Source organism: Nannospalax galili, unplaced genomic scaffold (assembly GCF_000622305.1).
Source record: "Nannospalax galili isolate Female #2095 unplaced genomic scaffold, S.galili_v1.0 scaffold302, whole genome shotgun sequence".
Classification (NCBI taxonomy): Eukaryota; Metazoa; Chordata; class Mammalia; order Rodentia; family Spalacidae; genus Nannospalax; species Nannospalax galili.
Genome location: NW_008350120.1, coordinates 3,886,526 through 3,903,625, shown reverse-complemented (window position 1 = coordinate 3,903,625; position 17,100 = coordinate 3,886,526). Strand labels below are relative to the sequence as shown.

At 47.8% G+C, this 17,100-nt stretch overlaps 1 protein-coding gene across 1 annotated transcript in view; it reads right to left on the bottom strand.

Moving 5' to 3' along the window:
- Dpp6 (dipeptidyl peptidase like 6) overlaps window positions 1-17,100 on the bottom strand; it is a gene marked incomplete in the record, with an annotated part of 754,370 nt that overhangs the window by 141,290 nt on the left and 595,980 nt on the right. Inside the window, 1 exon segment of the mRNA XM_017801700.1 lies at window positions 15,894-16,014. Coding sequence (XP_017657189.1) covers window positions 15,894-16,014 — 121 coding nt within the window.

Below are 17,100 nucleotides of genomic sequence, written 5' to 3'. Positions count from 1 at the left end.
CCTAGAAGATGGACCTGAACTAGTGTCCAGTCTACAAAGAGGAGGATCAACACAGAGGAAACATTTCCTCCATGCTTCCAAGCAAAACCCAGGTAAAGCAGGGTCTCTTGGCTTATCTTCATGTAGATGGAACTGGTAAAGAAAAGCCTGAGGAGCCAGGGGCTCCCCCCAAGCCCATGTGACCCCTGAGGACCAAATCCTCATACAACTGTAAGAGTAAAAATAAATTGATTTGGGCCAACAGTATGGTCTTAAACACCCAAAAGGAAAGTATAACCAAAATTAAAGTCATCAGTATATTTTAGGGGTTTCAAAGATTACACAACCCAGACATTAGACATAAGTTCTTATGTTATTTAGATAAGTATCTCTCATTGATGATTTTGTTCCTAATAAGATGTTACTCAGATATAAGACTTCAAATCTTGGTCTACAATACTGTGGTGCCCACCTACAGCTAAGGGAGGCAACCCACTATTGTTCTAGCCAAAAAAATAAAATTGGAGTATACTATGAGAGCAAGAGCAACAAAGGAGCTGTGTTGGTAAAGAAGCACAGGAGATCAAATTGAGTCAGGGCCATGCAATGTAGCAATAACTCCTAGAATCCTTCAGGGCCATGCAAGCCACCTCCACGAGCACATGGCCTAACAGTGCTCCCTTTAGGTGCCCCCTTCCCATTTTGTATATCCTATTCCTTTTCCACACTTGCTCTTTGGAAACTGCAAGTGACCACAGGGAAACTGGTTGCTTGGATCCATGATACTTCGAACATGTTCCCCTATGCTCATTTGCTAGGCCTGTAAGTGAGTATCAGGAACCCAGTGACTTCATTTTCCAGGTGACCACATCAGATTTGACATCAACTACAGCAGCAGCAGACTCTCTGAGAAGCTGTGATCTTGCTATCAAGGCATGAAGGGTCTGGTGGTATAGTCTGTGGCTCCTCCCCCATATCCTGCCTGCCCTAGGAACTACTCCCATTATCATCACTGTTAAGGTTTGGATAGCCCTGCCCCCTCACCAACAGGGATTCCAAGGACTTCTCATGCTCCTGAGAAAAGGGAACCTAGCTGATAAGCACCTTGGTCTTTGAAGTCAAGAGAAGTAGACTTTTCTCCACTGTTTGGCCAACACAGCAGGCTTCCCCTTTGATCTCTAAAGAGGACAGGTTTTAACAGTCCTGCTCTCCCACTCCGCCCCCCCAACTTAAAAAAAAATACATCTTCCCACCTTCTGCAGGAGGCAGAAGGCTCCCTTTTAAAAGACCCCAGCTCAAGATCTGGGCAGACATTTTCCCTGCCCAGAAGGGAATCTGTCCCATGTGATCCTTTGCTAATAAACCCTATTTTGATGGAGTTTTAGCTGTGCCTCGGTGCCTCATCATCCATTCACTTGTTCTCCGCCAACTTTTTACCTATCACCTGTGTTCCTTTGGATTTCTTTATTTCATGAGCCTAAACAGAGCATTTTTTCATGATAAGTTAAAATAATCAATCATCTTTCTAAAATTCTCAAAGCTTATACTAGGTTTTCAAATGCAGATTTCTCCTACATTTCATGAGCCAGAGTTTTGAAGGTATTGTAACAGTTGCTGGGGCGGTACCTTACATGTCCCTGGGTTGCCCATGTTTCTTCCCAGCAGTTGGAGGGCTACTGGCTGGGTCACACCCATTACTTTATAGCTGCTAAGGAAGAAGAGTACCTACATCAAGGGGTGTGAAGCATTTATAACCCTTCTTGTTGAAGAGTTCATAAAAACTGAAGATTCTGAGGGCTCCCAGGCTATTATCCCTGAACTATGAAATAGAAGAGTGATTTTGTCAGAGCTACAAACCCTGCCTCCCACTTGGCATGTCCTTCTATAGTTATTCTGGGGGCCCAGAGGGGATGAGGTATGTCCACCTGTAGGGCACTGTATTAGTCACTTTTCTGTTGCTGTGATAGAAACACTGACCAAAACAACTTATAGAAGGAAGAGTTTATTTGAGCTTACAGTTCCAGGGGAAATACAGTCCATAATAGCAGGGAGGCATGGTGACAGAGGTGGCTAGAGGAGGAGTGGAAGCTAAGCTCTCACATCTTCAAGCAGGCACAGGAAGCAGACAGTGACTCAAGATCTGGCAAGGCTTAAGAACACTCTAAGACCACCCCCAGTGGCATGTTTCCTACAGCATAGGCACACCTTTAAGACCTCCCAAAACAGTGCCACCAACTAGGGACAAAATGTCCAAATGCTTGGAGCCTATGGGGGACATTTTCATTCAAACCGCCACATTCCACTCCCTGGCCTCCATAGGCTCATGACCATATAAAATGCAAAATGCATTTAGTCCAACCTTAAAGGTCACCATAGTCATTGCCAGTTTCAATACTATGCAAAAGTCCACAGTTCAAAGTCTGTTCTGAGACTCAGGGAAATATCTTAACTGTAAGCCCATGTAAAATCAAAAGCCAAAGTACATACTCCAACATACAGTGGAACCAAATACCCATTACCATTCCAAAAGGGAGGAATGGAGGCATAGTGAGGAAATACCGGACCAAAACAAGACCAAAAATCAGGAGGACAAACATCAAATCCTGTAGCTCCATGTCCAACTTCTGGCACTTTACTTCCAAAGGGCTTAGATGGCTCAGCCTCTCCAGCTTTACTGCATGCAACACACACCTCTCTCTTGTGCTAGTACCACTCCCTGTACGCAGGTCTTCTTGGCAGATGCCTCACAGCTCTGACATCATGAACTTCTTGGGGACTCCACTGCCAACCAGGCTTCACCTTCACAGCTTCACGTAACGGCCTACCAGGGCCTTCTCTATGCAGGGGAACCCCTGCTGCATGCTGCCTGGCCCCAGTGGCTCTCTGAAACCTTGGAGGAAGAACTGATGGCCCCTTCACTCTTCCATCTTTCATGCCTCTAAAGCCAGCACCACGTGAACGACACTGCCAAGTTTGACTGGAAGTTTGTGGTGGACTCCAGCCTGCTTTATCCACTTTAGAAGCTTTTCTCTTCAATGACCCCTGCAGCATTTTCCTTTCACAAGTTGGAGGCTTAGCTGGGTGTGGTCTTGCCCTGGAGGCACTCTCTCCACTATTTAAGTCTGAATCTCTAGGCCCCTCCTTAATCATTTCAATCTTCTTAATCACTTTAATCTCCTTATCAATGGGATCCTCTCCATTACATGCCAGGGCTCCAACATTGATCTTCCTAGTGCTCTTTTTCAATCCAAACTGTACATTCTGTATCTCTTTCTGCCCCATTTGCTCCTTTTCAATGTAAATCTTCATAATATTCACCAGTAATAGCCACATCACCATTTCTACATTAGCCTGTCTTGAAATTTCTTCCACAAGAGAAATTAGTCCATTGCTTTTCAACTTAGCCTCAGGCAAGCTTTTTGGCTGTGGGCAGACTCCAGCCAGACTCTTTGCCAAAATAATCCAAGTGCTGCTTAAGTCTTTAATTCCCTCTGGAACTACATTTTTCTCAGCACTACTTTCTTCCAGGTGCCTACTAGAATGGCTTGCTAAGCTCTGCTTACAGCAATCAACTCTTTTTTCAGCCCAAACTTCCAAAGTCTTCCACATTATTCTAAAACCTCACATGGTCAGGTTCTTCATAGCCAACAGCCCACTCTGTGGTACAATCAATGTATTAGTTATTTTTCTGTTGCTGTGATAGAAACACTGACCAAAACAACTTATAGAAGGAAGAGTTTATTTGAGCTTATGGTTCCAAGGGCCAAGAGTCCATCATGACAGGGAGTCATGGCAGCAGAGGTGGCTGGAGGAGGAGCAGAAGCTAAGCTCTCACATCTTCAAGCAGGCACAGGAAGCAAGAGAGTGACTGGAGATCCAGCAAGGCTTAAGAACTCTCTAAGCCTGCCCCTAGTGATGTGCTTTGTCCAGGATAGCTGCACCTTTAAGACCTCCCAAAACAACACCACCAACTGGGGATAAAATGTCCAAATATGCTCTAACTTGGAGCCCATGGGGGACACTCTCATTCAAACCACCACAGGCACCACACCATCTATGAACTGGGAAGACAATGCAGCCCTCCCACCATGCTCCCCATGTCCCCTGTCCCCACAGCTGCATCCCAACCAGACAGTCCCTGGGTTCCTTCTGATACCACATTCTGAGCCTGACCCCTATAACCTTCTCATTGATTCTGAGATTCTAGAACATCTTTCCAGAAATGCCATCTTCTGTCTTGGTCATTTGAGGTCTATTGTTAGCAGGAACACTAACAGGTATGGGCCCTGTAATGCATGCTATGGTTTGAATCTGAAATGTGCCCCATTGACTCATGTTTTGAACTCTCATCTTGTGGTACTATTTAAAGACTGTGGAGCTCTTAGTAGGCAAGCCCTGCATGGAGGAGGTAGGTTACCAGGGGGTGAGCCTTTGAAGGTTATAGGTTATAGTGGCTCCCTCTGCTTCCTGGGCAGCCTCAGTATAAAGACTCCCCACCATATGTTCCTGTTGGCATAGATAGAGCTGCACAGGCATGCTTTCCCACTACGATGACCCCCAAGTCCCTCTAAAACATGAGCGCAAACAAACCTTGTTCCTTTAAGTTGTTTCTGTCAGGTATTTTGACCACAGCAATGTAAATGGAACAAACACAGAAAACTGGTACTAGAGGAGTGGGCTGTTGTTGTGACTAAACACCACGTGGTTCTTGGGGCTTTTGGAACTGATTTGAAGGAGATGTGGCCTGGAGAAATGATGTGTCCTGTGAATGGAGCTCAGTGGGTGACTGGTTGTACTGGACCAGAGTGCTGATAGAAATTCAGCAGAAAAGGAGTTTCAGGGAACCTGGGCTCCTCTGGGAATTAGTTAGAGGCTGTGTGTACTACATACTGGCCAGCTCTGTCTGTGTTGTGAGAACTTGAATGAGGCTGAATTTAAAAGTCATTGAGGAATTACCCTGGCAGAGGAAATTGCAAGATAGTATAACATTTGTGTTATGGTATGGATACTACTCCCTGCTTTTAGTCAGATATACAGTGCTAATCCAAAGCAAGAAAACAGCAAAAAGATTCGGAAATGAGTAGGAGAAGCATGTGTTTAGTGAAGACAAAGCAAGCAGCAAGCACAGATGAAATAGCCATAATGGTTGTAAAGGATGAGTTCTGTTAAAGAGAAGTCATGCACTTTGTGCTGGGACAATGGAAATGTCCCTTGAGGACCAGACCACATCCATCAAAGCCTCCAGGGTGTGCCAACAGAAGAGTCATTTGAAAAGAGTGTGCTTCCAGGAGTCTGTCCTGGGGATAGCCGTGTGGGAAAATGTCCCCAGGCTGAGCCGCACAGGCACTCAGAGGCTACTGCAGCCACGGCCCTTGGGGGCACAGCTGCTTCTCAAGATGGAAGCGGAACTTGGCACGGTCTCCATGGTGCTGGTCTTGCAGACATTCATAATTGAAGACTTACCAGGTCACGGAGGCTCGCACCAAGCATTCTGAAACGCCTTGGAGCCCCCGCCATGTTAACAGGGCTATTTGTGGAGCTATGAGGATGAAGTCTAAGCTGCAATGGTGATCCCAGGGTGTCGGCGAAGGGAGGAACATGTGCTGAGGGAACTTGCAGACAGAGTGGAGCTGTTGCAAGAGGCCACATGTGCTGCAGCAGGCAAGGCTGTTAGGGCCTGGGCTGCCCGAACCCGTTAGAGCCCAGATAACGGTACCACGTGACCTGGAGAGTGGATGCAGTTTAGCGTTTGCCCTGCCGGGCTTCAGTCTTACTTTGGCCTAGTTTTTCTTTGCTACCTTCATATTTCTCCCTTTGCAAATGGTGATTTTTTCCTTCTTGCCATTGTACATTGGAAGGATATAATTTTCTTTCTGATTTGCAGTGACTCGCAGCTAAGAGATTGCTTTGGACCTTTAAATGGTGTTGGGATTGTTAAGACTGGAGACACTGAAGTTGGACTGGCTGCGTTTTGCATTACAAGGTGACCATGAACCTATGGGGGCCGGGGGGGTGGATCTTATGATGTGAATATGACATATTCCCATAGGCTCTTGTTTGGAATTCTCTGTCGCTAGTTTGTGGTGCTATTTTGAAGGCTGGGGAATCTTTAAAAGGTGAGACCTGGTAACTGGGGCAGGTCACTGGGGCAGGACTTTGCCCTGGTCACTGGAGCAGGACTTTGAAGGTTAAACCTTCCCTTGGTTCCGGCTTTTTCCATAGTCTGCATCATACAGACAGCCTCTGCTCGTGTTTCTTCTACCCCACATGGAGTGTGTCCACCCTGTCTTCCCTGATGTGATGGCCTGAAATCTCTCTGAGGAACCAGGAACCCAAATAATCCTCACCTCCTTTATTTCTGTTGGGTATTTGGTCACAGTGACACAAAAGTTCCTGACACACTATGGCTTCTGCACAACTGTCTCCTTTTTTGGACAATTAATCCACAGTACTTTGGCACCCTGGTAGGGAAGAAGTGTCATATCCAGACCCAGCATTTACAGCCTGAGATTGAGGCTTCATCTCCCCAGAACAGTCCCTTGTCCACAGCGGGTCTGTGATACCTTAGAGGAGAGCAGACCAGCAGCCACGGACCCCGATCACCCTTGGGGATCAGTACCTGTCCTTTTCTCCCTGATCCAGGCAGCTTGGTGACCACTGGTGAGAAATGCACTTTGTCGTTTTAAGGTTTGGAGCTGTGTGGGGTTTGCTCTAGTTTGCTTCTGTCAGCGCTCCCCGATAACCCCCCTTCTTGAGCCCAGCTGTCATCATGTCGACCCTAGAAGTCAGAGAAGAGAGTGCTGGATGGACAGGTGTCGTGGTCTCTTACTGCTGACCTTTTTAGGGAACTCCCAAAACTTCCTCTTATCAGTGCTCTATCCATCACGGGCTCCTCATGACTGCTCTGGACAGCAGAGGTATCTCTCTAAATCCCCACATACAGCATGTTGTTCTGCCCCAGCCTGCTGGATGTCAGCAAACTCACTTGTTCAGGTGATAACTAGGCTGGCTGGAGTTGGCAAACCATGGCTTTTAGGCTGAATTCCTCTTTCTGCCTCTTTTTGTGTGACCCAAGAGCTAAAAACTCGTTTTGTATGGTTTCTTTGGCAAGCGTGTGTGTGTGTGTGTGTGTGTGTGTGTGTGTGTGTGTTATGTTCACATGTGTGTGGGTGCATGTATGTACAGGTGCATGTGCATATGTGCACACATGTGTGGAGGCTGGAGACTGATCTCTTTGATTGTACTCTACGTTATAGATTGAGGCGGGGTCTCTTACTGAACGTGGAGCTTGCTGTTTTGGCCTATCTGGCTAGCCAGCTTGCTCTGGGGAGCTCTTGTCTCTGCCTCCCAAGAGCTGAAATGACAGAGGTCACCATGACTGGCATTTGCATGGGTCCTCTGAGTCATCTCCCCACTGAGCTGTCTCCCTTGTGTCATTTTTGTGTTTTTAATGGTTAAAATAAAGGACAATGATTTAATAATGTGGGAGAATTGCACAGAAGCAAATTTCATTGTCCATAAATAAAGTTTTATTGGAACATAGCCATGCCGTTTGTTCCCTGCAGTCTACGGCTGTTTGTTCATGAGTGTTGACAAAAGCTGAGGCCCCTGCCAAACCAAGGCTACTTATTATTTGGCCTTTGATTAGAAACAGTTGGATCACTCATGACAGATGCTCTAAAGTCTGTTTTTAGCTTCAACACATCCAAATTCTTTGATTAAAGAATCAACCATGAGGCACCCTTTAAAGAAAACCCAGACGAGATCAGAGTGCTACATCATCAGAGCAAAACAGCGCAGTGTCCCTGTGATCTCAAAAACAGAAGGATGCGCAGAAGGGCATGGCCCTGTGACTCCCCCAAACAGACGGATGTGCAGAAGGGAATGGTGATCCCTGAGACACATCTGCATTTCAGTTCTGGAGCTGTGCCAGTGACAGGACAGCAAGCCTGGAGCAGGGCTGGCCAGGGGCTGTCTAATAGGACCAAGGGGCCAGAGGAGAGGCAGTACAGGGCAGCTGATCAGAAGCAAGGACTCTGACCGCACTGGCTCTGGTCATGGCTGACACATTCTGCACTGTGCTCCTGGCATTTCCAAATCCAGCTTTAAGACGCTGCTCTCATGCTGACCTGTGCAAAGACCTAGAAGTGTGAAGCCCGCTATCGCTGGCTCAGGGAAAGCTGGGAGCAGAGAGCTGAGCAGAGAGCCTGCCACCCTGTCACCTCATCCCTGGTCACTGCAGAGTGAGTCTCTACTGAACAGCTCTCGGCTTCTCTCCTCTTCCTCCTGTGCCTCCACAAGATAAAATCCCCATGCTGTCAGAGCTGAGGCCAGTAATTATGGAATTGGAGACGAGAGCCAGGAACTGAAAATAGCCTTCCAGTTACCTTAAATCTTGGGTGCATTAAGCCTCCTGTTCAAACCACAGCTGATCCATCTCACCTTCCCTCTGCTTTTGGGCACCTCGGAGGGCGAGAGCTTGGTGAGCACTGATTGCATTAGACATTTCCATCATTGCCTTTACTCCACAGCTTCCCCTAGACATCACAGGTGGGGCCAATCTAACTTTCAAATATTTAATTTCTACAACTGATCACAACAAACTTCAGGCACCTAAAAGGAGCAGCAGCTGCCGTCTTTGGGGTGTCAGCGATGAAGTTCAGGGAGCATGTGTCTTGGCGGGTCCAAACAGAGGAGGGCGCTCTCGGAGAGGGCTCAACACTGAGTTTAGTCTCTCCTTCTGACTTGGGATTTAGACCCACTTTCTACAGAAAACAGTTGTGTAGACAATAGTCTATGAGTGAAGAGAGCGTGGCGGCTTTCAAAGTTGGTCCAGGCGTCCTGCAGGACCCGAGTGCTCCTGACTCCTCACAATGTTAGATGACAAAGGTGAAGCAAGAACCTTTATTTTATTTTTAGTCTTTAACTTATTATTCTTATTTTATGTGTACGAGTGTTAATCCTACAGTATGTAAGTACATCCATGTCATGCAATGCCTGAGGGAGTCAGAAGAGGGCATCAAATTCCTCTCATACTGGAGTTAAGGATGATTGTTAGCTGCCATGTGGGGACTGGGAATTGAACCCAGGTCCTCTGCAAGAGCAGTCAGTGCTCTTAACTGCTGAGCCATCTCTCCAGCCCCAAGAGCCTCAATTTTAAACACTTTGGAAAAGGCCAAGAGACACCCCAGCGGGCTTAGTGGCACAGGTATCTGCTGCTTGGGGATCATCTCATGTCCTTGGGGAATGTCTATTGCTGTGATCTTTGTAGAAGAGGCAAAGGGGACACAAAGAGGGTAAGTGTTTATCCAAGTCCACGGAGCTGGTTAAAGGCGAAACTTTGGCGTCATGTAGCTAGATCACTCCCAAGCCCTATCTCCCTCCCCCCGTGCCATCCTTCCCTGGGGAGCTTTGGAAACACACCCCAACTTCCCCATGGTAGTGTCCTTGCTGATCAAACATTTCCATCATGTAAATTGGAGATGTAACTAACAGAAGCCCAGATAACCATAGATCCATAGTTTTGATGGTAATATATGTACCTGAACACAATGAAATTAATTCCCAGTCCCTCTACGCACTGACCTTTATGTTTAAAAAGACCACAAGGTCTATAGTGCATGTGTCGCCCCCTTCCATCCGTTGCCACCTGCCTGTGGTTCCTTGTCAGCTGAAGTTCTCTGACCAGGTGTCTCAGAAACAGTTAACGGTTGAAAACCCAATGGCGAATCTTCCCTCAGGTAGAATCTGCGCTGCCAAGGATCAGTCTCTAAATGGACCTCGGGGCTGTTAGAAGCTAGCCCTAGGGCGTCAGGAGGATGGTGTGGAATACAGTTTCTACTGTACCCACTTCGAATGTCTGAGGCTGCTGATCTTTACTAGAAGGGCATGGGATACCACAGCAGCCTGATGGTCTGGACACTAGTCTGCTTCTGAGATACATTAAGTAGGCACTTGGGGCCAAGGTTCAAGGCAGTGCTCAAAGTGTACCAACATGGTAATATTTACTATGCCACAGCTTTACACTAGAGCCAACTCAGGAATTATATGTGACCTGCTACTCGGCAATTTCGTCCTGCTTTTGCAGATCTGGAAAGGTGAAGGCGGGCTGGATGGAGAGTTCCGTTTTTGTTTTGTGGACATGCTTCCTGTGACATTCACACTCATGCCACGAGTCCCTACAAAAGCTTCAGTTGAAGTAGTGTTCTTTTCCCAAGAAAGCCATCCTTCCACCACCTCCTTGCTTCCTTAAAGAAATTATGAAGCATGGGATTGCTCCTAATAAAGGTCATCAGGTGATTCAGATACATCTGCCTAGGGCTTACCTGACCTGCGGTTGGAATAGAAGTTGTGGTCATTAGTGCTGCATCTTTAAATATGCTCAGAGACTGTGTCAGGAGCTGCAGAACAAGCCTCGGCCCACACTAGCTTTGCCATTTCTAGACAGAGGTCTGCACCCAGCAGAGGCACAACCCAGGGTGAAGATTGTAGAACTGAGACATGACACCATTAGGCATCCCTGAGTGAGTCAGGCTGAGGGTGTCGGAGCTCCATTTTCACAGCAGCCTGAGTGCACTATGATCAATATTTCTATGACATTCTGAGTTCCACTGAAGCCCGAATCTATCTCCAGCTGCTGCCGGTGGCTAAGAGGGCCCCTTGACAAGATAGCCACAGGCTTTCTTCCTCTGCCCTGCTCCCCAGAGGGCACAACAGAGAACACACTGTCACCATGTCTCTCTCTGGTCACTGTTGGTCAGGAACCACCTTAAGGGGATGGTCCTCAGGCCAAGCAGGGGAGCAGGCACTGAGCACAGCCGGTCAAGAGCCATATTGAACGACTCTCCTGCCGAGCCCACCTGGGCAACACTGTCCGGCCAAATAGGGTTTCTCCAATCAATCCCGTGTTCCAAGTACCCTTGTGCTCTTGACTGGCTAAGGCTGAAGATCAGCTCTTGAATGTCATCCAGACCAAGCTGGATCTTAAAGGACATGAATAACACACCCCAGGCCACACTCAGTTCCCTGCTCAGCCTCCTGGTGGTTCCAGGCTATGTGAATAGCTTCTTGGATTCATGGCCCTTTGGCCCTGTCCCCTGCTCGTTCAGATGACTAGGGATGAGAATTTCTATACCCAACGGGAGAGAGGCCATTCCAAGTGGCCCCAAGCCACCCAACTCACTAGACATGACCATTGCATGAGAGGGGCGTGTCCCTGAGCACCTGTGCAGGATTTGGAGCCTGTATGGCTGTTTTGCAGTAGGGGAGTAGACGGCTCATTTTTGAACAGGAACATTTAAGGACTTAGTGTCTTGTTATTAGGAATCTATAGGCAAAAAAGTCTGTGTTGGACTTTGATAGCTCACGTGTAAGGTAAGAAGCTAACGGTGTTTTATAAACAAAGTAGCAAGTGGAAAACAAACACCACTGACTGTAAACATGATAACAAAGAACCTTCACAAATAAAAATTGGGAGAATCACAACTTTTTGTCTATATGCTGGACTATTAGGAGTCTTATGAAATTATTAAGCCCTGTTGGAAGCAAAAATCCTTCTCAGAATACTCCTTTAGAGTCCTCAGAACATTCTAGCAACATCTTAATTTTTGATTGTGGAGAACCAAGTTTGGTAAAACATAAAACTGCAAGATGTTATCCAGGTGTCTTCATCCGTCTATTAAACTGCTATTCTTTTACTCTCCATAGCTACATGGCATTTCCCCAGAAGATTAAAGATGCGTATTTGGTGAGTCAAAGCCTGTCTCTGGTCCTCCCAAGCCCCGGAGTCTCTTTGGAGAGTCACACGGACAGATGGTGCTGAGCACAGAGCCAGCCTTGAGCTGGGGCTCTGGGAGGTGGACCACTGTTTCTGGAATCTATCGGTTTTCCCATGCTGCCTATGGATGCCTTTGCTCAAGGGATGGAGATTTCCAGCATCCTCCATCCTTCCAACTTCTCTTTCTCTGTCTCCAATGTTCTGCAGTGTTCAATATGTCTGAGACCCTTTTTGGGAAACAAAATCAATATGGCATTTCACTGCCAATAAGTCTGCAGACGGCAGTGTGCTTCCTGCTTACTGGGGCTTAGCTGCGGCTCAGAACTAACTCTGCAAAGACTCAAGTGTGCTGCCTCTCCGCTCGCATCTACCCCCCTACCCCAACCCTTGGAAGGAAGAGCCTGAAATAAGAGTTAAGTCACTGATTAGGTAGAGACAATCTGAGTTTATTCTCCTATTATTAAAAAAGGACACGAGATCCCCCGGGCTCCCAATTTCAGAAGTCTGAGCGTCAGCATATAGAACCTTCCAGAGAACAGTGCTAAGCAGATTAAGCTGCTCCATCACTGAGAGATTGATTTAAAATATTTGGAGGCTCTGTTAACATATCTATACAATTTCTCATAAATGCCTTGAAGGAAAAAAAAGAATCTTTCCAGAGGATTTGCTAAGGGAAAAGCTTAGCTTGAATGACAAAGCAATGAATTTTTTATTTTATTAAGATACTGCAAAAGATGTTCTAAATCTCCTGGTTATGGATTTTATTAAGGAGATTAGTTGCAGAGCAACCAGACCCAGGCTCTTCTCTGCGGGCTCTCAGACAGCTTGTACTGGCCCCCCATGAAGTCCAGGCCAGACAGGGGCAGCCTGGGAAACCCTGTCTAGATGCCTATGTCTCTCTTCTCTGTTTTTTATATATTATCCTATTAGCTTTAACTGTCAACTTCACCCAGCCTAGAGTCATCTGAGAGGAAAGCCTCAGTTGAGGAATTTCCCAGCTCAGATTGGCCTGTGGGCATGTCTGTGGGGGACTGACTTGATTATTAACTGGTGCAGGAGGGCCCAGCCCATTCGCTGGGCCGGGTAAGAAGCTAGCTAGGCCTGCAGAAGGCAGCGTTCCTTGATGGTTCCTGCTTCAAGCTCTTAGAGTTCCTGCCCTGAATTCCCTCAGTGGCAGGCTGTGACCACTGAGCTGAAATCAACCCCTTCCTTCCCTAACTTTCTTTTGGTCAGAGGGTTTTATCACTGCAACAGAATGAAACTAGGACATATTTCTTCCTTTGAAAAGGATGAGTGGCCAAGTTACAATACCAGTACCAAATATTGGAAGTGTTATTATTGGTACTGAATATTTTATTATTTTTATTTGTCTGCGTGTGTGTAGGTACACCTGTGTTGTGCAATGCCCATGGAGGTCAGAAGAGGGTGTCGGATTCCCCTGGAACTGGAGTTAGGGGTGATTGTTAGCCACCATGTGGGTACTGGGAATCGAACTCAGGTCCTCTGCAAGAGCAGCCAGTACTCTAACAACTGACCCATCTCTCTAGACCAATAATAATAATACTAAATAATAATAATAATTATTATTATAACAATTTCCAAGTGCCCATCTCTTACCAGGCGTTACATACAATTCTGGTTACAATGTCACTTTGCTTCTTGGGAAACACTGAAGCCCCAATATATTACTGGAGCTTGTTGGGTTCCTGGAGTCAAAGGGCTTTTTTCCAAGGTCATGGGGTCATGCTGAATCTCCTGCCTGGGTCCCTGTGATCCCACAGCCTTGCCAGTAACCACTCAGTGTTTTCATTCCCAGACACCCGGGCCTTGTCCAGACAGAATGTACCACACACAGCACAACTGACAGGCATGTCCAGCGTTTGACAATGTAACATGACACTGTCTTCTATAAAACTCACACTAAGAACTGCATAATCAAGTCACTAAAAATAATCTCATAATGCTTTATAGGATTTGGGCTGCATTCCTACTGCATGGCCTATCAGCTGCACACACCTGATGGCATCTCTCAAACACGAAGCACAAAAGGGATTCCATTTTCTAGTCTGGGACAAAGGCTTTTTAGTTTTTTCTCGGGTCAGCAGGGGCAGGACCCTGGGGTCCTGGCTTTCAACAGTCTACCTGGTATGTGGGACAGTCCCTCCTGCAGGCTAGTGGGCACACACTGGACTGCACCCAGTACAGAAGTACAACTCTGGACTTCTCTGGCTGGAGCTGGGGAGAACTCAGGCTACTGCTCCCAGGGATGTTTCTGTACAGAGCCACATAATCCGTAGTGGCCACTGGCCAGTCCCACATCCGTTTCACTCCATGGGTTTCCTCAGGAAGGGTTCAGGGTGTCATGTGACACGAAGACTCAGGGTCGGTTCTCTTCAGAGTGCAACCTGCATACTAGGGTCTGAAGAGCGATCTGAGCTCTGAGCAGTGCTGGGGCCCAAGGAGGGCCTGGCTGGAGGGACAGCTTCTCTGTCAGAAAACCAGGGATTCTGGGGTCTCTGGGAGAAAGTCCTGGGGGTGCTTGACCAGGAAGAGGCACAGGGAGACTTGCAGGGAGACCTTCTGGGATGCCTTAGGTCAGGGCTGCATGGCATGCATACAGGTCTGACTGGGCTCACAATCTGCCTGTGTACACACAAGCTGCACCTCTGAAAACTGAAGACTTCAGGGAGCCACGCTGGGAAGTAATGCCACCCCATCGCTATCTGCTTTATAACCAGTGCTACATGGAGCTCCTTCGATGCAGAGTCTTGGCCTGAGAAACAGAGTAGCTCTGGAGAAACTGGTATCAGCCTGATGAAGCCAGAGCATCCCTTATCCTCCCCAACTGCACTTAGCAGGTAAATACCATGTGGTCATGTCTCAGTCCAGGAGGTGAGAAGCGCAAAGCTGACCCTTAGCCCAGGACTGGGAGGTGTGATCAGATTGTCACATCTGGATTTCGAAAGCAGCAGCTGCCTTGGGCTTGAGCAAAGACACACCCCGCTGACCTCACCCTGCTCGTGGCATGGCAGCATGGTATTCAACGCAGGGTGGTACGGGTGCCACAGACTATATGTGTCCTCAGATTCACATGTGGTGGTCTGAATCCCCCAGAGGATGGTATCAGGAGGTGGGGCCTTTGGGAGGTACAGAAGTCACGAGGTGGAGAGTTCAGGGGCACCTTAAGAAGGGAAGAAGAGACATCCTCCCTTCCCAGACGAAGACAGGCCCAGCACCTGAGGGGCAAGAGACACACACATTCGCACTGGGAACATACAGTCAAATTCCCACTGAAGTACCTCCTTCCTTCAGAGAAGCACAAAAGGGCTAGGTGAAGTCACACCTGTCACCTGTGAGCGCCCACACCTGTCACCTGTGAGTGTCCACACCTGTCACCTCTGAGTCCACACCTGTCACCTCTGAGCGTTCACACCTGTCACCTCTGAGCATCCACACCTGTCACCTCTGAGCGTCCACACCTGTCACCTGTGAATGTCCACACCTGTCACCTCTGAGTGTCCACACCTGTCACCTGTGAGTGTCCACACCTGTCACGTGTGAGCACCCACACCTGCCACCTGTGAGTGTCCACACCTGTCACCTATGAGCACCCACACCTGTCATCTGTGAGTGTCCACACCTGTCACTTCTGAGCATCCACACCTGTCATCTGTGAGTGTCCACACCTGTCACTTCTGAGCATCCACACCTGTCATCTGTGAGTGTCCACACCTGTCACTTCTGAGCATCCACACCTGTCATCTGTGAGTGTCCACACCTGTCACCTATGAGCACCCACACCTGTCATCTGTGAGTGTCCACACCTGTCACCTATGAGCACCCACACCTGTCATCTGTGAGTGTCCACACCTGTCACTTCTGAGCATCCACACCTGTCATCTGTGAGTGTCCACACCTGTAACCTGTGAGTGTCCACACCTGTCACCTCTGAGCATCCACACCTGTCACCTGTGAATGCCCCATCATTGAGCTTGTCCTTCCTGAATCTCTATCACTATCTTTCAATTTATCAGATCCTCAAGAAATGCAATTTAGTTTATAACTGAAGTCAGAGAAGGAAAATCAGAACTGAATCCAGCCACAGCAGACACTACGTGTCTCGCCCCATGGACCTCACCTTCATACAGCCAGTCGCTGAGGCCGTTGTAGATCACGCCCTCCTTCCCTGTGGAGACCACTCTGATCGCCTGCTTTCCGACGCGTGCACAGTAGTAGATGTTGTTCTCAAAGATAAATATCTAATTTGGAAAGAAGAAACGGCAACAGCATTAAGCCAGGCAGTGGGTCTAAACAGGGAGATCTTAAATCTGAACTCGTCAGGTTTTCATCACCCCCGTATGGATTTGATGGATCAAAGGTGGTTACAGGATCATTTGGGGTTGAGTTCCCCACAACTTCATCTACATTTAGGCATCGATCAGACAAAGTCTGCAGAGTCCACCCACCATCACACTGTGTATCAGTTGTTATGACTGGACAATGTGTGGTCTGATACTTCTGGGTCCTGGAACAGGTACTTGAAATTGGATTGATACTTTAGCGATGAAGTTTTCCCTGATGATTAGACTGTAGCTAGGAGGCTGGAGATCTGCTTTCAAGGCTTTCAGTTTTCACGGGGAGAAGTGTGGCTACTGCCCATCATGAGACCAAATGGCAGCAGGCAGGTGCTGGCGTGTGTTGAGGCCATGTGCCACATGGTGAGGAGGTCAGATTTAACCCAGGGCTACCCAAGGGTGGAGGTGGAAGGTCTGAGAAGCCAAGGACTGCCCAGCCTATGTCAGGGGCAGGGTGGGATACCTCACAAAAGGGAGTCAGATGTAACTGTAGTGGTCATTTAAAATGCACAGTTCAGTGTTGGCCCATCCCCACCGTCATGTCATCCATGCACAGAACGTGTCCACCATCCCCAGGGCTGAGACTGTCCCATGACACACAGACGCTTGCCCCTCTCCACACCCTGGCACCCAGCATCCTGCCCTCCAAATTGTTCCTTCAAAGCCCTCATACATGTGGAGGCAGGCAGTGTCTGTCCTTCTGTGACTGGCATATTTCACTCAGCCCAAGGTCTTCAAGGACCATTCATGGTATAGCACATGTCAAAATGTCTAGAAAGAGATTTTCAGTTGATACTTGAACATATAGGATTAAGGAGGGACTGGGAAGCTGGAGCATGGAGTGAATGGGGGGGGGAGAGAGAGAGGAGGGAGAGAGAACTGAGAGAGAGGAGGGAGAGAGAACCAACAGAGAGAGAGAGAGAGAGAGAGAGAGAGAGAGAGAGAGAGAGAACAAACCAGTGCGGGAGGGGGGAGGTGGAGAGACAGAGA